This window comes from Kogia breviceps, chromosome 8 (genome assembly GCF_026419965.1).
Source record: "Kogia breviceps isolate mKogBre1 chromosome 8, mKogBre1 haplotype 1, whole genome shotgun sequence".
NCBI lineage: Eukaryota > Metazoa > Chordata > Mammalia > Artiodactyla > Physeteridae > Kogia > Kogia breviceps.
In genome coordinates, this window is record NC_081317.1 from 100,824,564 (window position 1) to 100,848,597 (window position 24,034).

Genomic DNA, 24,034 nt, shown 5'->3' on the forward strand with positions numbered 1-24,034 from the left:
TAGACATTTTTGCACTTTTTTTTTTTTTTTTTTGCTGTACGCGGACCTCTCACCGTTGTGGCCTCTCCCGTTGCGGAGCACAGGCTCCGGATGCGCAGGCTCAGCGGTCATGGCTCACGGGCCCAGCCGCTCTGCAGCATGTGGGCACTTCCCGGACCGGGCCACGAACCCGTGTCCCCTGCATCGGCAGGCGGACTCTCAACCACTGCGCCACCAGGGAAGCCCTGCACTTTTGTTTATATGTTATTTATACCTTGAGCACAGGCAATGCAAATGTACTCATCTTGTGTCATTTTTTAAAATTAGAATTTACTATAGAATTTTTGGAGGACTGCCATATCATAATTATTCATCTGCTGCTTGGTCTGTTCTGCTACTTCTGAAACTCTTCTGAGGGTTTAATTCTTGGCACATTTCAACATTCCCTTACATGTATTGTAATATAGACTGCATGTGCACGATGTATTGTTTAATATTTGCAATGCAAGACAAATTGTGCTGCGACATTTAACACAGTAGCTTAAAGATAGAACTCTATTCTGTAGAATAACAAACTTAATTATTTGGGCATTATCGGGTATTTTGTTTTTGAGAAAAACTGAAAATATGAGCCTAGTTTAAATGGTATGGCCTTTCATCTTTCTAACATACAAATGTAGATTGTGTGTCTGTGAGGGAGGAGAGGCAGAGAGGGGGAAGGAAGGAGGGATGATTAGAAGGAAGCATTAAAGGTATTCAGAGAAATAATCCAATATAGACAGTGAATTGGAGGTTTTGGTTTATGAGCCATTACTCAGATGTAAAGTAGAGAGTATAGAGTTAATTATCCCTCCTGGCTAATTCAAATTCTTTACATTTAAAAAGATATTTGAAAGTATTCTCAGCATTTTGGCAAAAAAATGGCAATATCCAAAGTGATTTTATTATTCTTATTATTTTACTTCCATACCTCAACACATCTTTTTAATAGCTTTATTAAGATATAATTTACATACCATAAAGTTTGCCCATTTAAAGTGTACAAGTCAATTTTTTTCATTTATCTACCCAGTTGTACAACCATCACCATAATGTAATTTTAGAACATTTTCATCACCATCCCCCCCAAAACATCTCCATTCTCCTCCCTCCCCTATTCCCTAGCACTAGGCAACCACTAATCTACTCTCTAAGATTTGCCTACTTGTGGATCTTTTATATTAATGGAATCATAGGATATGTGTCTTTTGTGACTGGCTTCTTTCATTTAGCATAACAATACAATTTTAGACTATTTGGCCTCAATATTCTGCCTCTGAGTATAAAATGTAATCTTTGCATTCCTTGATGAGTTTGAGGACTGGGTATAATTTTCATGAGGCAAAAGTTAGAAACTAGTTAGAGCAAGATTACTTTCCACAACCACTTGCCACTTTGCCAATGTTAAAATACCAGATTGTGCAAGTTCAAGCTGCAGAACAACGCGTGTTCATGGGTCCTTAGATTGACTTTGTCCAGAAGAATTGGGGGGGAGGGAATAAACAAAAAACAAAACAAACAAACAAAAAAACACTGCAAGTTACAAACAGGATCCATCAAAAGAGGAGTGGGTTTCAGTATTGACCAAATGTAGTTTAACAACTTAACTTCCTTTCCTTGGAAAACTGGTGATTCCAGAGTATTCCACATAAACCTGTGTTTGGTACTTGTTCCGGGCACCCAGGAGAGCCAGACCCCTTAGGAAAAGCAAATAGGCCTCATAGAGAAAGTAAAATTTCCTTTCTGCCCTTTCTCCCTCTTCTTGCTGGCAGGGTTGATCCTCATTACAATTTGCTCAAATATTTGGAAGTGAATTTAGGACCCTCCCCCCAACTTATGATTTTATAGCCAATAGGTGATGAGGTTTATTTGCATATTTCCAATCACATAAGCAGCCGTGGAGTGGAAACAGTGTCAGACTCAATTTCTCCTCCTCCTCTTCCTCCTCCGAGGAAACCTGCCACTTCTAGCTGCCCTGCCTCCTCTTTAAAGGGTGACTTGCCCAGCGCCAGACCGCTGCTCCAGCCTGCTCCCGCCTCAGGCTCAGCCGGTCTATCCGTCTGTCCCCGCTCCAGCCGGGGGTGCCCTGTGACTCCCACAGAGGGACGCGCCCCGAGATGGAGAGCAAAGCCCTGCTTCTGGTGGCTCTGAGCGTGTGGCTTCAGAGTCTGACCGTCTCCCGCGGAGGGGTGGCCACCGCCGACAGTAAGTTTTGCGCGCAGACTCCCCTCCACTTGCAGAATCTGCTCAGCGGCCACTTGCACACGTTGTGAAGATGGGAAGGAGGAAGTAGGAAGGGGTTGCGATGCGCGCCGGGGACTCTCCTAGCCCGAGCGCTTGCCCACAAAAGGGTCACCGGGGTGGCATCTGGAAGGGCCACGGAGGGAATTTTTCCTCCGATCTCTCTGGGGAGGCTCCCACTTCTCTTTTCTCTCTTTCCCGCGTTCCCGCGCTATCCCCTCCACTCGGGCTGAGGCTGAGTTCCCGGCCGCCTGGGCTCAGCAGGGAAGGGAGCGGGGGGAGAGTATGAGGGGCAGGACCAGGGGGGCGGGAGGAAGGGCTCAGATGGCGGTGACCCGCAGCAACCTTTTCGCTCGGCGGGGCCCTGGAATGAAAGGCAAGGGAGCCAAGGTGACCCTGGCTTGGCCTTGGCCGCGGCTCAGTCCCCGTCACTGAGAGCGCGGTTAGAAAGTGGCCCCTTCTCCTGGAGAAGCTGGCCCGTGGCCGGGGCGGGGGGGTTGACCGCCACTTAGGAGTACAGGACATTCTTGCTCTGCACGTGGAGGTGGGAGGAGAGGACGCGGGACGCGGAGTCCTAGGGACGCAGCGTCCTGCAAGAGTTGGGGCGCCGGGGAAGCTGTTTAGCTTTGACTCTTGTACGCTCGGCTTTTCTTAGCGGCCAGCAAACCTAGGGAAGGGTTGACCCTCCTGAAAAACGTGGCAGAGCGACCAGCAGTCTGTGGCCGCTGACTTGGGGGTTGCCAGGTTTGCACTTGGCTATCCTGCGAGCTGAGCTCGGCTCCGGGCGCCCTGCCCCGCGGTGCGGTCGAGAGCACTTGGGGTTTCTTGGGCGCCGCCGGGAGGCCACTGGCTGAACCCCAGTTACCTCTCACCAGGGTTGAGGCATCGAGGCCGGATGTGCATTTCTTTATTGCAGGGAAGATGAGCGCCCAGCCCAGAGACCTGCCACAGTAGAGGCAGCCTGTGTAACCTGAACCTTGGTTCAGTTAACACACAGCAGCAACTGAAAAGGCAACTGAAGCAAGTCACGAAAGGAGGCAACATTTTCTTTTCTCTTCCTTGGTGGACTTGCAGTTAGGGCGGTGTCCTTTGGTTGTGCTTTCAGGCGGCGCAGTCTGCAGTGGTTCAAGTAATAGTCGAGTTTGTCTCTGACTTTGGTTGCTGCTAAACGCTTGTTTTATTTCAGCACTAAGTTGTGAAATAACATTTTTGATAGATTTTAAAAAGAAAGTAGATTCCATCAAAGCTGTTAAGAAAAGTATCTTTAATGTCAGATCAGTTTGGGAACAATAGAGGTTCAATTAGAAAGTCTTAAACATCTTATGAAGTGGCATGTGCTGCTGGAGAGTGTTTTACACGGTCCAAGAAAATGGTTGGAACAAACTCCAAATTCTTAGTTCAGAAAGTACACCACAGAGTAATGTTACTTAGACTAAAAAACACACACAAATAAGTGTCATCCACAGATTGAGTTTTTTCTAGACTCCCTGAGAGATTCAGGACCCTAAATTCCTGGGCTACTCAGTGGTCACCTCTCTGGGTTTTGCTTTCTCAACTCTAAAATGAGGAGTTTGGACCAGACTCAAAATTCTCTTAGACCCCTCCAGATGTAGAGAACAAACTTATGGATACCAAGGGGGGAAGGGGGTATGGGAGGAATTGGGAGATTGGGATTGACATATATACACTACTATGTATAAAATAGATAACCGATGAGAACCTACTGTATAGCACAAGGAAGTCTGCTCAATGCTCTGTGGTGACCTAGATGGAAGATAAATCTATAAAAGGGGGCTATATGTATACATATAACTGATTGACTTTGCTGTACAGCAGAAACTAACACAACAGTGTAAAGCAATTATACTCAAATAAAAAATTCTAAAAAAAGTTCTCTTAGACCCCTCTAATTCTTTACTCTTTGATGCAAATGGATACAAGTGATTAATGAATTAAATTGGATTTTAATCAACACATGCTTTTCATGGCTGTAAATGCTTTGTAAGGGAGGAATCATTTTGAAGTGGACTTGAAATTAATCCTTCTCATCCTTCCCTCCCATTCTCACTCTACTGTCCCACTCCCCTCCCCCCCTTTATATTGTGCCTCTCCCAACACAGCACATTTCTGCCCCCTTTATCCTCCAAATGAATTTAGGTAGGAATGTAAGAAGTTCAGAGTAGAAAGGTACAAGTGTGAGGGAGTGGTAAGCAGCACCCGCACTGGGCTCTGACATTACTTATTCATTCTCGATTTCTGGGAAAAATATGAGGATACAGGCACTGCCCTCAGCTCTTTGCTCTTGGAGGCACCACAGTCTCTGCGTGGCCCCATTAGGAAATTTGAAGAGTTCAGTAGCTGCAGTTCTATTTGACTGGCCATAGTGAATTTCTAGGCTAACATCTGAGTTAAACATGTTGGGTGATGACAGCAAAGTAGCAGGTACCACCTGCAAGGGGAGCAGAGCTCAGCAAGAGACTGATTGATTAATAGCTGTATGGAAAGGTGGGAGTCAGGCACTGGGGAAGACTGACAATGGGAAATTTTCACTTTCTTTCAGGCAGTGTATTTTTAGCTCAGCCCTCCTTTTTTGCTTTATCCTGGGAAGAGAAATTGGGCTGCACATTTTACAGCCACTATTTTAGCAAACACTTTTTTTCTATAAAAATGGAAAGTAAATCAGCTTGTTAGGTAAGTCAAGCACATTGGAATATCTGAAAACCTCAATTAATTCAGTCAGATAACAGCACTGATTCCCCCCACCCCCCACCCCTGCCTATTGTTTTTTTTTCTTTCACTTGTTTTTTGTTATTCTACAGAAGCTGAGTCAATAACTGTGACCATCAGCCTCAGAGAGGAGGTGAATTACTGATGAAGTTCTTTAGGAGTGTGTGTTTGTGTGTGAGAGAAAGAGAGGAAAGAAAAAGAGAGAAAGGAAGTAGAAACTTCTAAGAGAATTGCCCTATAATCGAGCTCTTGTATCTTGTGTCTTCATATAAATGTTAATCTTATTTATCTGATAACTGTGAACTGCCTTTAGAGTCTCTTTCCTGGGATGCTCAGTGTTCCTCCTATAATGTACCCTCTATAAATGTACCTTTAAAGTGCTTTGACTTCTCAGCCTAATTTCATTCCTGTGAGTTATTATCCATATTAAGATAACTCCTTGTCTTTGTTTATACACATAGATTTTTAGCTATCTATTTAGGAAGTTAGGGATAAAGATTATATAGTCAAGAAATGCATTAACTTGTAACTTTCCTGGTGCCCCCAAATCTCTCCCCTTAGTGTTTGATAAGAACAGATCTGAGGTGTGATGTTACTGATCTGATAAGCCAAATTCAGAATAGGGGCCCTTATAAAGGATTAAACCTTATGTACCTCTCCCTGACACACACTATTCTAAGGCAGCTTTAATTTCTAAGGGGATCTGGTGAAAGGTCCTTCTCCCCTTAAAGGGCTAAGGGCAGAGTCATTAATATCATTTCCATGTATGAAAAACAATAATTTTTTTAGCAACAGTTGAGCCAAATCAGTTCATCTGCCAGCCAGGAGCAATCCCAGTGTATATATTAGGTCAACTAAACATACTCATGACCCATAATGAACTGATGACCCATAAATCAGGGTCCATCCTTCTCCCTAACTCTTCCTGGCCTAAGTCAGTTGTGTGAGGGCTGGTGGATATTTGGAAAGCACACTCATCTTTAGAATGCCAAGACATCCTTGAGGGGTTGGAAACACCAGTAGTGTGGAAATACCTGTCAGAACGCCAAAGAGAGGGAAAGACTGATTAAACACCAGTAACATTTATGATTTCATATAAAGAACAAATATAGAATTGAAAACATCACATAGATGTGGCATATAGAATGGTATTATTTTCTTGTCAAAGGCTTCATTATGTTTTCTGTAACTTAAAATGAAAAAAAAAAATCCATGAAAAGTGCAACAAAAGTTTCCAAATACAAATTTGCTTGAGAATGTATGAATTTCCTATCATTTTTTTTTACAAGTGATGTACCCAACAGAAAAGGTTGGTTGTGGGAACCTGGAACTCTCAATGAGCCATACAGATAAACTGATACAAGATCTATAGATTGAATAGACTTTTCTTTTTCATAGAAACATACAAATCCTGCCTTAATAATTTCAAAGAATATTCTTAGTCATTTCAAAACCACCAGCAACACCAGAGCCACTGTGTTGCACAATTCTAGGAAAAAATAGAATAAAAGTGACTGATATCCTCTGGAGTTATGCAAGGCAATAATCTTAAATATCAGTTTGGCAAATAGGTGGTGGGCGAGATCTGTCTGCCAGATTGTTCAGAGTATTTCTGCTTTAAAAAGCTTGCTGATTGAACATGTTAAAATAAGACTGTTATGAGAGGAAACATGAGTTATTTGATATAGAGCAAATATATAGAGGGTAAAGTTAATTTAGGTTTCAATTTTCTAAAGCACTTTCTAACAGTAAAAGAACTTCTTGGGCAGAATCTGAAAGTGGAATCAGATTAAAAATCTATAATTTTTTTTGACCATCAGAAAAATAATTAGGCCACCAGAGTGCTTTCTGGTTAGGAAGGAAAAGGAAGACCCACATCTTCAAATGAGTTGAGAGGCAGAGAATATTCTTGATTGATGAATGGACTTCAAGTGAAATTTTACTCTACGGAAATGAAAAAAAAGCTTTAAATATCAATAGTCTATCACAGTCTTTTATTTGAATAAATCTTCTTAGAATGTTTAGGTGCTAGAGGTGTGTGTGTGTGTGTGTGTGTGTGTGTGTGTGTGTGTGTGTGTGTGTGTGTGAGAGAGAGAGAGAGAGAGAGAGAGAGAGAGAGAGATCAACTTGTTGCATATAATGAATCACTTGCAAGGAACCACAATATTTAAGGAATTTGGGGAAATAATTAAAAAGGAAAATGCTGGTCAGTCCTCAGAAAATTATATGATAAGTTTGATTCAAATGCCTGTATTTTCACTGTACTATATCATTCTTATTTTAATTTTTGGTCTGACTTTGCAATGTTATTTGAAATTATGGATTTTCAACTTTTGTGAAAAGGAAGAAGGTTTAGATTAAGAAATTAGAAGTATTTCTAAGCAACCTTAGTTATTTATCTTTTGAAAGTTTCAAATAGCCAAATCTAAAATCTATAAGTGGGCTTCCCTGGTGGCGCAGTGGTTGAGAATCCGCCTGCCGATGCAGGAGACACGGGTTCGTGCCCTGGTCCGGGAAGATCCCACATGCCGCGGAGCAACTAAGCCCATGAGCCATGGCCGCTGGGCCTGCGCGTCCGGAGCCTGTGCTCCGCAACGGGAGAGGCCACAACAGTGAGAGGCCCGCATACCGCAAAAAAAAATAATAATAAATAAAAAATAAAATAAAATCTATAAGTTATTGCCTTCTTGTAGTGAATGGATAGGTTTTTTGACTTCTTTTTTACTTGACCAGAAATTAGATAACTTCCTAATATAACTTCCCTTTGGTGTGCTTGCTTTATAAAAGAGTTTGATTTTATTTGCAATACAATTTACTTAAAGTGTTCACTGTGATATTATATGTACTACCTACAAATACCCTGTGAAGATTTATCAACATTTAGAAGTATTGTCCAGAGAGTCAAAAAATAGGCCAAAGTTCTCTTTCTCTCATGACTCACTTTGGGATTAACTATGAAGAAACAAAGTGGATTCTTTCCAAAACCACCTTTGCTATAGTACTTTAGGCAAGGACTTTGTGTGGAAGACTGTAAAGACAAAATTGAGAAAAGAAATACTGGGGGGAAGAATTAACCATAACTCACACATAGCACAGATATTTCTGAACAACCCACTAAAGGAGTTTTAAAAACATTTTAAAGTGATGCATCTTGCCATGCTGGTGGGAATGATTCCATACAAAAACTTCCCCATGCTTCCAACTTTTCTTCTTACTAAAATTAAAAAAATAATAATGCTAGTGAAAAGGAAACAACCTTCCTTCAAACAAACCTTATAGTATCATATTTTGCAGGAAGACAATCTTTTGATGTAATCAGAGATTTAAAGAGGGTGAAATCATATATGAAGTAAGTGGAACTATACAGCACAAGTGCCCTGAGTCAGTGTTCTCTAGAAGAACTACAACCAAGAGACCTGGGTTCTGGTCCCTACTCTTTCTCCCGCTCTTGGCAGCATAACCTCGGCTAACTCACTTAAATTCATATTTTGAGAGAAGATTAATGAAGGAATTCCCAAATAGAAGTCCTCTTACTTGAAACTGTATACAACACAGACACAGACACACAGACACACACACACACACACACACACACCCCTTGACTGAAAAAGAGCTGAAGAAAAGGATGGAAGACACAGGAGAGGTCAATATTACTTAATTCAGTTATTTTAAGGCTGTCTCTGTCAACTTTGACCACCACTGGAGGATCAGTCATTCTCTTTCAATCCACACTCAGTTTTTTGGTTATTTTTTAACTTTAGAAACAAAAATAGCATTGGTGGTGTTTGCTTGTGAATCTAAAACATATCAGCCCAGCAAGTAAAACAACCCTCTAATTAACCTCTTATCCAATTTTTCCTTTTCAGGAATTACAGGAGGAAAAGATTTTATAGACATCGAAAGTAAATTTGCTCTCAGGACCCCCGAAGACACAGCTGAGGACACTTGCCACCTCATTCCTGGAGCGACAGAATCTGTGGCGGACTGTCACTTTAACCACAGCAGCAAAACCTTTATGGTGCTGCACGGCTGGACGGTAAGAAAGGCTCCTTAGGAAGGAGCTGAGTGGCATGAACCAAGCATTCTGATTGGCTTGCCCCAGTTGTTGGGAGCCCAGTGATGGGAACCCAGTGATGGCTTCGCTTTAAACTTGAGTAAAGACAATTCTGGCTCGGGGTGGGGATTGAGGAATCTAAAGCCAAAAGTTCATGGGTACTTCCTCTGGACAGTGCCAGCCTTCATTTTACCACGGTACCTAGCTGTGACCTCGAACCAGCCATTCCCCTGGGCCTTTATTCAAGTATAGAGAATATAGGTTACCATTTAGAGGAGACAATGGAAAACTGGCATGATCCAAAGTCCTTCCCTAAGGAAGATAACCTGTAAGGGGGAGGAGAGGGCTGGAGTGGAGGGAGGAGGTGCTGGTTCTGGTTCTGCTTTGCCATTCTCCAGCTCTGTGATGTGGATCCAGATACCTCTCATCCCTGGGCCTCAGTTTACTGATCTGTAAAACAATGAGATTAGACTAGACGTCCCTCCACTTTCAACATTCTCCAGTTGTAAACTTTTAGGAGCTTTACTTGAGATGAAAGAGGGCTAGCCAGGGAACTGTCAGTGACCTGATAAGAATATGAATAAATATGCTAATTAGTCACTTTATATGGTATAGTTCTTACTTAACTATTTTAGCTTGTTTTCAATATTTTCAATCCTTAGTGAGCAGATTTTACTGTTTATTAAAAAGGACTTATATAAAATTGATGGTTAAAGAGCTATTATCTTTCCATTGTGTCAGAGCTTGTGAATAAGGTAATAGACACTAAATTCTAATGAGATGAATTAGCTAATGATTGATATTTCCAGTCCTGATTTCTTTTCCTACATAACTTAAGTGCCTTTGTTATTGACAGTGTAGGACATTTGCTATAACTTTTATAGAGGTGAAGGCAACTAGTAACAGAATTCACAGGAATGTTTATTTTAATAAAATACATCTATTTACTAGAGGTAACACAGTAAATTACATATCTCATGATAAAATTACATATTCAAATTCCTGACATAGATCTTTTTATATTTTAAGTGGTTTAAATAGGAAAACATAATCTTTGGTGATTTTAGAGACATTTTTGTTGTATGTAGTCTTGGCTGTTAATACTTTTCAAAAAAGTTTAAGCTTAATAAACATTTATATGACAGAAATAAATTGAATATCTCAGGCACCTCAATCTTATCCCTGAGAGAATTTTATAATTTAAGAATATTTGAAAAACATTTCCTTCTCACGTTAAGATGACACGACTCACCTAGTATCAGTAGACAGCACCAGTTTCTATCATTAGCGCTACTGCCCAATAAGCCCACTTATATTCTTCACATCATATGTCCTGACTTTTTTGAGTGTCTGGGCTCAGAGGATGGGCCACTGGCTGTGGGACTGAGTTTGATCGTACAGAGCTGGTCAGTCTGTGCAATAACTCATCCAGCCCTGCTGGATAACCGGTCTCAGCCATTTCAGTCAACTCCCTGGCTGGTTTAGTGGGACCGCCTGGTGCAGATGGCAAGGAGAGCTTCAAATTCAGCTGTATGCCTGATAATCAAAGCTTTTAAAAATTGGTACTGATTTAAGGAAGCACAGAAAAAAAATTAGGAAATAATACCTCTTCAGAATTGAAGAAGGTGGGTCATTGTTTTCCACCCCTTTGTTGGGGTTACTTATAGCAGTGTCTTATGTTAAATTTAAAAAAGAAAGAATTAGATTGGTTGTTAGGCAGTTACTAAAAGTATCAGTCACCGTAGGAGTAAGTTGGGTTCCTTGCCCTTTGACAGATTACCTAATTTAGAAACACTGAGAGTACAGAAAAACTTAATATAAGGGCTGAGAGCAAATGAGATTTTCCTGCCTTATCTGAGGTAAGCCTCTCAGCAACTCAAGGGCGTAGGACTAGGGGAAGTGAGGAGGTCCTGCAGCTTTGTTCCGCAGCTTTGAGGAACCTGAAAGAATGCTTAGCATGCAGTGTGCACAGGACACATCCCAGAAGGCAGTCAGACACAGCTGTCCTGGAGCTCGGCCACCTGCTTGTGTTTAAGTCCAGGGTTCTCACTGTGGTGTTGGAGATCCTCACCCCTGGCTGAAAGGAGGAGTGATTAACATTGCATTCCGAAGAAATGACATCATCCTCTCTCAAAAGGCAGCTGCAAAGGGTGGCCAGACTTCAACCTCTAAGAGAGGAGAAAGGGAGGCAGGACCAATTCCTTAGGGTTTTTTGCTGGGTGGGCATTCCAGCTGGGTCCTCCAAAGACCCAGGCTGTACCCAGGCTTGAGGCAGCCTCACTGAGACATGTTCAAAGAAGACTTAAACATGTTCCTAATGGGCTCACATCACCTATGTGCCTTTTCTTTTCTGTTTTCTCCTCATGCTGGAAATAGATTATAGAGCTAGCATTTTATCACTGCAAGTAGATTGGGAACCAAAATGGTCACAAGAAGATATTTTGGAGGTGGAGAGTAACTTCCGGATCATCTGATTCTGACCGCTTTGTTTTATAGGTAGCCTAGTAAGGTTAATACAGTGCCTGTGTTCATAGAAGTAATCAGTGGAAGAGCTGGGATAGGAATCAAGATCTCCTGAGTCCCAGGCTTGCTTTTTCCTTCCACAGAGCACAACAGTTTGGTGAAAAATTGTGCCCGTTAGTGTCAGGAGTGAAGAGACAGCTCATGTTTTAATGTTTTAGCCTAGAAAGTAGACTAAACAAAATGGAAGCATAGATTTAAAAGAACCCACCATCTGAGATCAACATTTTATTATTATTATTTTTTTTTTTTCTGTACGCGGGCCTCTCACTGTTGTGGCCTCTCCCGTTGCTGAGCACAGGCTCCGGACGCGCAGGCTCAGCAGCCATGGCTCACGGGCCCAGCCGCTCCGCGGCATGTGGGATCTTCCCGGACCGGGGCACGAACCCGTGTCTCCTGCATCGGCAGGCGGACTCCCAACCACTGCGCCACCAGGGAAACCCTGAGATCAACATTTTAAATGAAGTCCCTTGGTTTGGGAATTCAAGAGTCTTATTTTTGTCTATTGGCATTACTCTAAAAAGAATATAGGTTTTACAAGCTTCCCCTTAAAAGCTGCCTTAAACATGGATTTCAGAATCTTTTTCTGTTGAGTACCTAGTTGAGTAACCTTTACTGTGGCTACAGTATGATCTGCTCTCAGGTAATATTAGGAGTGGGTAGATTTGCGGGTTTAAAGTAGGTTGTTGCTGTGTACAGGCTCCTGGCAGGATGGCATGGAATTTTATCATCTGCAGCTTTTTAATGTGTTTCGATTATTTTAAAGTAAGCATCTTGGGGCTTCCCTGGTGGCGCAGTGGTTGAGAATCCGCCTGCCGATGCAGGGGACACGGGTTCGTGCCCTGGTCCGGGAAGATCCCACGTGCCGCGGAGCAACTAAGCCCGTGAGCCATGGCCGCTAGGCCTGCGCGTCCGGAGCCTGTGCTCCGCAATGGGAGAGGCCACAACAGTGAGAGGCCCGCATACCGCAAAAATAAATAAATAAATAAATAAATAAATAAAGTAAGCATCTTTGCGAAGATGTCCAATGTCTCTGTTTTGATAGCATAAGTCTTTTGACTTTGAATTTGGGGGCTTTTATCAACAAGAAGCAAAGAATTACAGTTGGCAGTCTGCTTATCTCCAAAACAGGACCAATCCAATAATTTGGGAAATGCAATTATTAAGCCTCCTTAATTTGCACGGTGATAATCAAGAATTTGAGAGAATTGTGAAAGAGTCTGAACTGAAACTAATCATTTTCTTATGTATTAAGAGATTGCTAAACAAAGTTACCTTCTGTTGGCATAGATTAGTATGTTTAGAACTATTTTTTTCATTATCACATCAAATGTTGTACGTTAATGACCCTTTATAAGAATGAAGGGCATTCACATCTCCCAAATTAATTTATTAGCCTAATTGAAATTATTGGAACTAAATTTCTTTTAAAATCCTCTGTAATTCTGCTGCAAATTTTTAACTTATTCAGATTGATCTTTCCTTTTAATACTATAAATTATTGAAGTTTTACTGAATTTATAAAATATGCTTTTAAAATGGAAAGATTTGGTAAACCTCAGTTTGCCATTCCTGAGCTCAACACAGTCCTTCTTCGGGGCACGCAAAGTTGCCTCAGAAGGGTCAGGCAGAAGACTGAATACTCTTGTGGTTTGAGTTTTGTGTCTGAGCCAATGGGCTTCCTGTGGGTTTGTTTCTTTTTTCCATTTAATGTAGGTGTATTGGGCTGACATATCCATAACAAGTTGTAGGTGGATCTTTTAAGAATGCTGGTATCATCCTCTTCAGGTGACAGGAATGTATGAGAGTTGGGTGCCAAAACTCGTCGCTGCCCTGTACAAGAGGGAACCGGACTCCAACGTTATCGTGGTGGACTGGCTGTCACGGGCCCAGCAGCATTATCCTGTGTCTGCGGGGTACACCAAGCTGGTGGGACAGGATGTGGCCAAGTTTATCAACTGGATGGCGGTAAGACTGGGGGAAGGAGCCTTGCACGTCCAAAACAGATCTCTTGGCTACAGCTGAATTAATGACTGGTCGTTGCTCTTTTTCACTTAGATATAGATATTTTCTGGGTCAACTCATATCTTCAGAATAAGCCTGGACATTATTTTCCAGCTAAAAGCATCGTTATGATAAGAATGATAAAGCTATAAAGCCCATAAGGCATAGTCCTGCCCTGCCCTGTCCTTTGATGTTTTCATGGTGAATGGATTTGCTGAGACCAAGAACTAAGTGGGCAGGACGGACAAAAGCTTGTTATTTCAGGACAGAGGGAAGACGTCATGTTCAGCCAAATCCTTCCCTTCCAGTTGGCTGGCACGTGGAAATTTTATCCAGGGTTTGACCTGTTAGAATACCAATCTCTTTGACAAAAATATTAATAGTATTATTCCTTAGTGTGGATTAAGGATCCAGATTTTTGTTGAGGGTTAGGGGAGTGATGGAGATGAACTAGGGGAAAATGGCAGGAAAAGTCTGTAGGATATGAGGTGCTGAGAGTCAGGAGTTTTACTCTCTCTGACTCTCTGAGGCCATTCTCTGAAAATTACCTTTGGAAAGTATCTCGGGGTTGAAAGGAAGCTAATACTCTCACAGGACCAAATTATTTAAGTCAGATGCTTGGAGGTAAAAAAGAAGCTGTTTATTGGCTGCTCATTAAAAGATAAAAGCTCTTTTCTTGACTCTTTTGCTAACCAGGAGAGTGAATTTGGACAAATCAGATCACCTTCCTGGACCTCAGACTTCTCATCTGTTGAATGAGGAGACTGGACTCTATGTGTCTGTGGTCCCTTCCCCCGTAATATTTTCTGATTTTAAGTCATTGCTTGGCTAACCTTAAAGAATAAAGTGATGCAGGGCATTTAGAGTAGAGAATAATGAGGTAAATATATATTTGTATATGTATGTATCTATATTCAATATATATACAAATATCTATACATAAATATACACATATACATATATTTTCAGATGTATGGAAATTCATGTTTCCATACATTTCTATTTCAGATGTATAGGAAAACTTTCTAATTTAAATGTTATGAAGGAAAGAGAAAATCTCAACACTATAGTGTAAGTTCCTCTCATCTGTAACAAGAAATTAAAATAAGTAGAATTAATTTTCAGTATTGCCTATATTTTCAAAACAATATATTTTATTTATTTGGCAGGAATACTATTAAACTTTTATTTCTTTTAGCATTGATATTTTGCAAGGAACTGTAAAATATCAAATACCTTTTTCTTTTCTTCTTCCAAAGGATGAATTTAATTATCCTCTGGACAATGTGCATCTCTTGGGATACAGCCTTGGAGCCCATGTCGCTGGCATTGCAGGAAGTCTGACCAATAAGAAGGTCAACAGAATTACCGGTAAGAAAGCAGTGCCATTTTTCTTATAACAGAAGACTTTGAGATGCCTGTCGTTTTCTGAAAGAGAATCAGACTGTTTGTCAAACAACCATACGTGAGTGGTAGTCTTCTGGGTATGCCTGGCCATTTGGTTGTCTCATGGGAGGGCTTTTTTTCTGGAGTAAGATAAAATAAAGACGCTTGCTCTCATGAGCTTACCGTCTAATGGCAGTAGAAGAGAAATGGTGCAGAGTTAAGCACAGAGAGCCCAGTGGTGTCTCTGAGAAACCCATTTCCCTCCTCCCTCTGCTCTGTGCTTTGATAGTTTATTGCACACACATGTGTCACCTCTCACATCAATACTGGGAACAATGAAAAAGGACCAACACCAGAGGCCATTTGGAAAAAGGAGTCTTGTCATCTGGGCCAATAGCAATTGGTTGTTTGGCCTGTGTAGAGAGGAAGAAAGAGCCCAGCACTATTTAAAGGCCTTCTAACCAGGCTCAGAAATAAATTATTGCTACAAAAGGGAATCAAGTCACCCTGAGTGAAAATTGTTATTTAATGGCTAGTTTGAGAAACTCAAATTTTATTTGAGCAGGAGTTAAGCTGCTTTTATGAATCTCAGTAATTTAAAAATCCAATCACTATAGAATAGGAGGTGCTAATAAGAAGCTATGTGGCTGCCATTTACATTCAAATGATAAGCAATGGAATGATAAGGTGATACTGGAGGAGACTAAAACTAATGGGAATTTTAAAATCTCTGAGGACTTTTTGTTTTCCCACTAAGGCCTAGATCCAGCTGGACCTAACTTTGAGTATGCAGAAGCCCCAGGTCGCCTTTCTCCGGATGATGCGGATTTTGTAGACGTCTTACACACATTCACCAGAGGGTCACCTGGTCGAAGTATTGGAATCCAGAAACCAGTAGGGCATGTTGACATTTATCCTAATGGAGGTACTTTCCAACCAGGATGTAACATTGCAGAAGCTATCCGTGTGATTGCAGAGAGAGGTCTTGGAGGTAAATATAATTTAGAAGTTAATTAAATGTAAGTTTTCACCTTAACTCTTACTGACCAAGTGTCCTACCCATTCTCCACAAGTACGTAGTTTGAATACACACATTTAGCAAAGATATGTTTTTGAAGAAGTCTGTCACATTTAGCATGACCACCTCAGAGCCTCAGTACTTCCTGTGGTCAGACAGACATTTTATCTTATATTACATTGTAAACTACACTTATATTGTAAACTACTGCACTTGCAGTAATAAAAGGAGAAAAAAAGTGGTGAGATTTAGACAAGAGAACTGCACTGCCTTTGAAAGTGTTATCTGGCCACACGTTAAACTTTGAATACAGCTGCAAAACAAGTAGAGTTATTTTGAATTTTACTAAAAGTAAAGGACATGTTAATTAGTCCAAATTTCTTTTGTCAGCCTTTTAAAGAGATGTACAAATCAGAAAAAAATCACCATTCCCTAAGAATAAATATTCCAAATTCTTAAGAAGAAAATACAATTTAATATTAGTTTTTAATATTTACTTTAAAAATCATGTTAGCTGTGTTAATTTTATGATTTGTTTTAAGGGACCTTTGCATACCTTGTGGACAATGGGATGGGACCTACCTGTAGTCAATATGCTCAGGTGTTTTGGGCATACATTATAGAATTTACAGCATAATGTTACTAATTTCAATTGTTATAAAGCTTATGGTAATAACTGCACATTTATGACATTGTTGATTATTTCTATAATTCATTTGATGTAAAAATCATTAGCAGTGACACACACCTCAATTGTACATAGTATCAATATCTATGATAAAATACTATTAATTTAAGAATTATGCCTGCCCTTTATGTTGTGGTTTCTAGAGTTATGTTTCTAGAAGCATTTAGAAGTATTATGTGCTTTCAATATAAGAGAAAGTTGTGATAAACTGGGGGAAATCAACTTCTATCTCGGATGTCTCTTATTATAGCTTCATAAACATACTCACAAATGGAGACAGCAAAAACATCAAAAGTTCCCTATAAATTTGCAACTTTGGCACTCTTGGGAGTAGGTGAGAAGCTGTCACCAAGAGTACCTCCTTAAATAGGACCTACGATCAAGGGGGTCATTTTATTCTAACACCACACCTCAACTATTTTAGACATGCAAGACGAAGCACTCATTGTGGACTGTCACAGAGTTGAAATGTTCTTTGTGTCTCTTTTTCCCCAGATGTGGACCAGCTAGTGAAGTGCTCCCACGAGCGTTCCATTCATCTCTTCATTGACTCTCTGTTGAACGAAGAAAATCCAAGTAAGGCCTACCGGTGCAATTCCAGGGAAGCCTTTGAAAAAGGGCTCTGCCTGAGTTGCAGAAAGAACCGTTGCAACAACTTGGGCTATGAGGTCAATAAAGTCAGAGCCAAAAGAAGCAGCAAAATGTACCTGAAGACTCGTTCTCAGATGCCCTACAAAGGTAGGCTGGAGACTGTTGTAAATAGGAAAATTCATTTGATCCTATTTTTCTTATCATGCTTGTTGCATCACATGCACTGATTCTGTCCATTGCAACAGAGATGATAAAATGATGTTGCTAAACTCCGATCCCTCACTTGTGTTTCTGTTGGTAGAGAAGGAGTTGTACTAATCTGTTTTACTGAAGCTCCTAATTCACATTGCCAGTAAGGCCCAGGGCACAGCTGCACTGCCTTATGCAGCAGCCCTGCTTGCCACCATCCTTTGTACTTGTAACTATTAGCATGGGCCAATGCATTAGCACCAGGCTCCAAGTTAATCTGAAACCATTCATCGAGGGTCAGGAAACTATGGCCCATGGGCCAAAATCCAGCCCACCACCTGCTTTGGTAAATAAAGTTTTATTAGAATATAGCCACACTAATTCATTTCTGTACTGACTAAGGCTGCTTTTATGCCTCCACAGCAGAGCTGAGTAGTTGGGACAGAGACTGTTTGGCCCCACAAAGCCTAAAATATTTACTATCTGGCCCTTTCTAGAAAAAGTTTGCAAACTCCTGAAGTCTGCTTTCAGTGAAGGCAAGAACCACCTATATTTGAAAATATAACTATTCCTGGGAGGGAAGTCTATACCAAACTTTCTAAGATATTCCCATTTTGTCATGAATTTGTTCACAGCTGAATTTCAAACTTGGCAGCTTGTTCAGAGCAAGACCTGCAGGAATTGAAGGGAGACAGGAAGAGGAGATAATCAGATAAATCTAGCGAGAGGGACTAATATCAGAAAGGCTAGTTTATGTGGAGTCCAGGTGGAAGTATGAGGGAAGAGATGGCATCGAAGAACAGTTTCCCAGGGTAAAATATATCTGATAGAGGGACCCATTTTTAAGGTGGTTTGTTAGAATCTAGAGGTGCATTTGGTGGTCCAGAGGTTTGGAGCATCTATAATTCAAGGAAACCTTTTAAGCAATGAGGGAATCCTTAGTTTCCTTGACTTTTCAGAATGGGGAAGTGTGTGTCAGGTATAGAGGAGACCATAATCTTCTGAAGAATTGGGCAGGGCTCACTCATCCCCAGCATCCTGCCTCAGTGTTCTCCGGGGACAGTTCGGCAGTCACACTTCCCTTGCTCTGGTCTGTGGCGATGCCTGCAAGGGCTCCATTTAACCCAAACTGTTTCTCTTCATCCTTTATAGCTGTGTTGCAAGCCTGCTGCCTTTCCTATCCCTTAACCTCTCCCGCATCCCATCTACTCAGGGTTTTTAGTAGAGATGGGGAGAGTAGGAGGAGGTGTGGAAGCTTCAGTCCCTGCTTCTGGAGGCTCTTCCTAATACAGAACACTTTAGGAAACTGGCTGTCTTTACAGCCTCACTGGTGATTTAATGAAATAATGTTATTGTGAGCCTACTATTTACTGACTGTGTGCTAGACAGTAGAGAATAGAAGGTACACGTGACCCTCTGAACTGAAGGAGCCTACATACAGGGTAGGGAGGTCCGACATACCCAAGAAACATGAAGAAACACGGTCACATACAGTGACAGTAAAAAATACCAAATATGCTTGTTCCAGATGCTGAGGGACAAAACAGCCAAGGAAAGGTGGAGTTCATAGAGGAAGCTTCATGGGAATTTTGGCCTCTTTGTTTGATCTTCCTAGTACTCCATCAAAGTTTTCTACTTTCTGGGTCAGCTTTAGCAAGTCAGATACACCTGGTTTCTTCCTATCCACTACAACCACACTTTAATGCAAGGGGGTAGAATTCAAATTCTGAATTTTCTAGTAGTGAGCACTGTACAGACATGAAGAAATCTTTCCAAGCCCCACATAATTATAGTCACGTATGAGCACTTCCTGTTGATCATTAGTAAGATATTGTCTGTCATTCAGAATTGCCTGCTTATTTGGGCTGTAGTGTTTCCATAAAGACTGATCAGAGGTTGTTCTGCTTTTCTCTCTACAGTTTTCCATTACCAAGTAAAGATACATTTTTCTGGGACTGAGAGTGATACACACACCAACCAGGCCTTCGAGATCTCTCTGTACGGCACTGTGGCCGAGAGTGAGAACATCCCTTTCACCCTGTGAGTAGCCACGGAACATGACCTCCAGCATGTGGGTTTATCATGGCACTGCTACCTGCTCTAATCATTGGTCTGAGGAACAGAAGAGGCATAGGACACCTAGAAAAACACATATTTAACAGAAAATTTTTTAAAAAGCTCTATGGCAAAAGATGTTCAGTGCAGTGGTACATACAGTAGCATAAATTAGAAGCAAAGCAAGTGTCCAAAACTGAGGCAATAGCTAAGTGAATTGTGGTTTAACAAATCAATAAAATCAATCTAGCCTCTAAAAACTGTAATTATAGAAAGCTAGGTAAAACATGGCAAAAAGTGAAAGATAAAAAATGAAGTGAACAAAGAAAGAATAGAGAATTGTATTATGTACACTATGACTGTAACAAAGGACACGTTCACATATCAGTACAAATTGAAAGGGAATATGTGGAAATGAAAATAATATCTCTAAATGGTGGACTTATGAACTTTTTTCTCTTAAGAATTATATTGCATAGTTCATATTGTTAGGATAAAAGTTAGAATACATTAAAGGTCCACATTAGTGTAGATATCGTTTAAAATACACTAAATGCCATTGACATGCCTCTTGCATATTTTGTTGGACATTTTTTGCATTTGAAAAATATTCCCCAAACAGTAAAGCCATTTATATCTTAGGAGGAAGCAAAAGGAAAAAAAAAGAACCAAAAAATACCCTGCTTTTCAGAACTAACCAAATATGTTGATTTTTTTTTCAGGCCTGAAGTTTCCACAAATAAAACATACTCCTTTCTAATTTACACTGAGGTGGATATTGGAGAATTGCTAATGTTGAAACTCAAATGGATCAGCGATTCATACTTCAGCTGGTCCAACTGGTGGAGCAGCCCCAGCTTTGCTATTGAGAAGATCAGAGTAAAGGCAGGAGAGACTCAAAAAAAGTAATTAAATTTATTTTTCTCCATTCATTTTTTATTTTAAATGGTTACTATGCTTTAATCTCTAGCCTACAAAGGTAGCTCACATGCTTATTTTTTCTTTTTTCCTTTAACGTCTTTATTGGAGTATAATTGCTTTACAATGTTGTGTTAGTTTCTTCTGTATAACTAAGTGAATCACCTATATGCATACATATATCCCCATATCCCCTCCCTCTTGTGTCTCCCTCCCACCCTCCTTATCCTACCCCTCTAGGTGGTCACAAAGCACCGAGCTGATCTCCCTGTGCTATGCGGCCGCTTCCCACTAGCTATTTTACATTTGGTAGTATATATATGTTAATGTTACTCTCTCACTTCCTCCCAACTTACCCTTCCCCATCCCCGTGTCCTCAAGTCCATTCTCTATGTCTGTGTATTTATTCCTGTCCTGCCCCTAGGCTCTTCAGAACCTTTTTTTTTTTTTTTTTTTTTTTTAGATTCCATATATATGTGCTAGCATACGGTATTTGTTTTTCTCTTTCTGACTTACTTCACTCTGCATGACAGACTCTAGGTCCATCCACCTCACTACAAATAACTCAATTTCGTTTCTTTTTATGGCTGAGTAATATTCCATTGTATATATGTGCCACATCTTCTTTATCCATTCATCTGTCAATGGACACTTAGGTTGCTTCCATATCCTGGCTATTGTAAATAGTGCTTCAATGAACATTTTGGTACATGACTCTTTTTGAATTATGGTTTTCTCAGGGTATATGCCCAGTAGCGGGATTGCTGGTTCGTATGGTAGTTCCATTTTTAGTTTTTTAAGGAACCTCCATACTGTTCTCCATAGTGGCTGTATCAACTTACATTCCCACCCATAGTGCAAGAGGATTTCCTTTTCTCCACACCCTCTCCAGCATTTATTGTTTGTAGATTTTTTGATGATGGCCATTCTGACCGGTGTGAGGTGAACCTCACTGTAGTTTTGATTTGCATTTCTCTGATGATTAGTGATGTTGAGCAACTTTTCATGTGTTTGTTGGTAATCTGTATATCTTCTTTGGAGAAATGTCTATTTAGGTCTTCTGCCCACTTTTGGATTGGGTTGTTTGTTTTTTTTGATATTGAGCTGCATGAGCTTCTTGTACAGTTTGGAGATTAATCCTTTGTCAGTTGCTTCATCTGCAAATATCTCCCATTCTGAGGGTGGTCCTTTGGTCTTGTTTATGGTTTCCTTTGCTATGCAAAAGCTTTTAAGTTTCATTAGGTCCCAATTGTATATTTTTGTTTTTATTTCCATTTTTCTAGGAGGTGGGTCAAAAAGGATCTTGCTATGATTTACATCATGGAGTGTTCTTCCTATATTTTCTTCTAAGAGTTCTGTAGTGTCTGGCCTTACATTTAGGTCTCTAATCCATTTTGAGTTTATTTTTGTGTATGGTGTTAGGGAGTGTTCTAATTTCATTCTTTTACAGGTAGCTGTCCAGTTTTACCAGCACCACTTATTGAAGAGGTAGTCTTTCCTCCATTGTATACTCTTGCCTCCTTTATCAAAGATAAAGTGACCATTTGTGCATGGGTTTATCTCTGGGCTTTCTATCCTGTTCCATTGATCTATATTTCTGGTTTTGTGCCAGCACCATACTGTCTTGATTACTATAGCTTTGTAGTATAGTCTGAAGTCGGGGAGCCTGATTCCTCCAGCTCTGTTTTTCTTTCTCAAGATTGCTTTGGCTATTTGGGGTCTTTTGTGTTTCCAACGAATTGTAAAATTTCTTGTTCTAGTTCTGTGAAAAATGCCATTTGCAATTTGATAGGCCATTGCATTGAATCTGTAGATTGCTTTGGGTAGTATAGTCATTTTAATAATGTTGATTTTTCCAACCCAAGAACATGGTATATCACTCCATCTGTTTGTATCATCTTTAATTTCTTTCATCAGTGTCTTATAGTTTTCTGCATACAGGTCTTCTGTCTCCTTAGGTACGTTTATTCCTAGGTATTTTATTCTTTTTGTTGCAATGGTAAATGGGAGTGTTTCCTTAATTTCTCTTTCAGATTTTTCATCATTAGTGTATAGGAATGCAAGAGATTTCTGTGCATTAATTTTGTATCCTGCTACTCTACCAAAGTCATTGATTAGCTCTAGTAGTCTTCTGGTAGCATCTTTGGAATTCTCTATGTATAGTATCATGTCATCTGCAAACAGTGACAGTTTCATGTCTTCTTTTCTGATTTAGATTCCTTTTATTTCTTTTTCTTCTCTGATTGCTGTGGCTAAAACTTCCAAAACTAGGTTGAATAATAGAGGTGAGAGTGGGCAACCTTGTCTTGTTCCTGATCTTAGAGGAAATGGTTTCAGTTTTTCACCATTGAGAATGATGTTTGCTGTTGGTTTGTCATATATGGCCTTTATTATGTTGAGATAGGTTCCGTCTGTGCCTACTTTCTGGAGGGTATTTATCATAAATGAGTGTTGAATTTTGTCAAAAGCTTTTTCTGCATCTATTGAGTTGTCATATGGTTTTTATTCTTCAATTTGTTAATGTGGTGTATCATATTGATTGATATGTGTATATTGAAGAATCCTTGCATTCCTGGAAAAAAACCCCAGTTGATCATGGTGTATGATCCTTTTAATGTGCTATTTGATTTTCTTTGCTAGTATTTTGTTGAGGAATTTTTGCATCTATGTTGTTCAGAGATATTGGCCTGTAGTTTTCTTTTTTGCGTGACATCTTTGTGTGGTTTTGGTGTCCGGGTGATGGTGGCCTCATAGAATGCATTAGGGAGTGTTCCTCCCTCGGCTATATTTTGGAAGAATTTGAGAAGGATAGGTGTTAGATCTTCTCTAAATGTTTGATAGAATTCGCTTGTGAAGCCATCTGGTCCTGGGGTTTTGTTTGTTGGCAGAATTTTAATCACAGTTTCAATTTCAGTGCCTGTGACTGGTCTCTTTATATTTTCTATTTCTTCCTGGTTCAGTCTCAGAAGGTTGTGCTCTTCTAACAGTTTGTCCATTTCTTACACGTTGTCCATTTTATTGGCATAGAGTTGCTTATAGTAATGTCTCATGATCCTTTATATTTCTGCAGTGTCAGTTGTTACTTCTTTTTCATTTCTAATTCTATGGATTTGAGTCATCTCCCGTTTTTTCTTGATGAGTCTGGCTAATGGTTTGTCAATTTTGTTTATCTTGTCAAAAACCCAGCTTTTAGTTTTATTGATCTTTGTTACTGTTTCCTTCATTTCTTTTTCATTTATTTCTGATCTGATCTTTATGATTTCTTTCCTTCTGCTAACTTTGCGTTTTTGTTTTTTTTTTCTTCTTTCTCTAATTGCTTTAGGTGTAAGGTTAGGTTGTTTACTTGAGATGTTTCTTGTTTCTTGAGGTAGGATTGTATTCCTATAAACTTCCCTCCTATAACTGCTTTTGTTGCATTCATAGGTTTTGGATCATCGTGTTTTCATTGTCAATTGTTTTAGGTATTTTTTAATTTCCTCTTTGATCTCTTCAGTGGTCTCTTGGTTATTTCATAGAGTATTGTTTAGCCTCCATGTGTTTGTATTTTTTACAGGTTTCTTTCCTGTAATTGATATCTAGTCTCATAGCGTTGTGATCGGAAAAGATACTTGATATGATTTCAATT

At 40.1% G+C, this 24,034-nt stretch overlaps 1 protein-coding gene across 1 annotated transcript in view; it reads left to right on the forward strand.

Moving 5' to 3' along the window:
- The first annotated feature begins 1,889 nt into the window (after nucleotides 1-1,889).
- Nucleotides 1,890-24,034, forward strand: part of LPL (lipoprotein lipase) — a 29,447-nt gene continuing 7,302 nt past the window's right edge. The window contains exons 1-8 of the mRNA XM_059073403.2: nucleotides 1,890-2,223; nucleotides 8,853-9,022; nucleotides 13,349-13,528; nucleotides 14,824-14,935; nucleotides 15,708-15,941; nucleotides 17,152-17,394; nucleotides 19,356-19,476; nucleotides 20,214-20,396. Of these exons, the coding sequence (XP_058929386.1) occupies nucleotides 2,136-2,223; nucleotides 8,853-9,022; nucleotides 13,349-13,528; nucleotides 14,824-14,935; nucleotides 15,708-15,941; nucleotides 17,152-17,394; nucleotides 19,356-19,476; nucleotides 20,214-20,396 (1,331 nt within the window). The 5' untranslated portion in view covers nucleotides 1,890-2,135. The remainder of the gene's footprint in view (nucleotides 2,224-8,852; nucleotides 9,023-13,348; nucleotides 13,529-14,823; nucleotides 14,936-15,707; nucleotides 15,942-17,151; nucleotides 17,395-19,355; nucleotides 19,477-20,213; nucleotides 20,397-24,034) is intronic.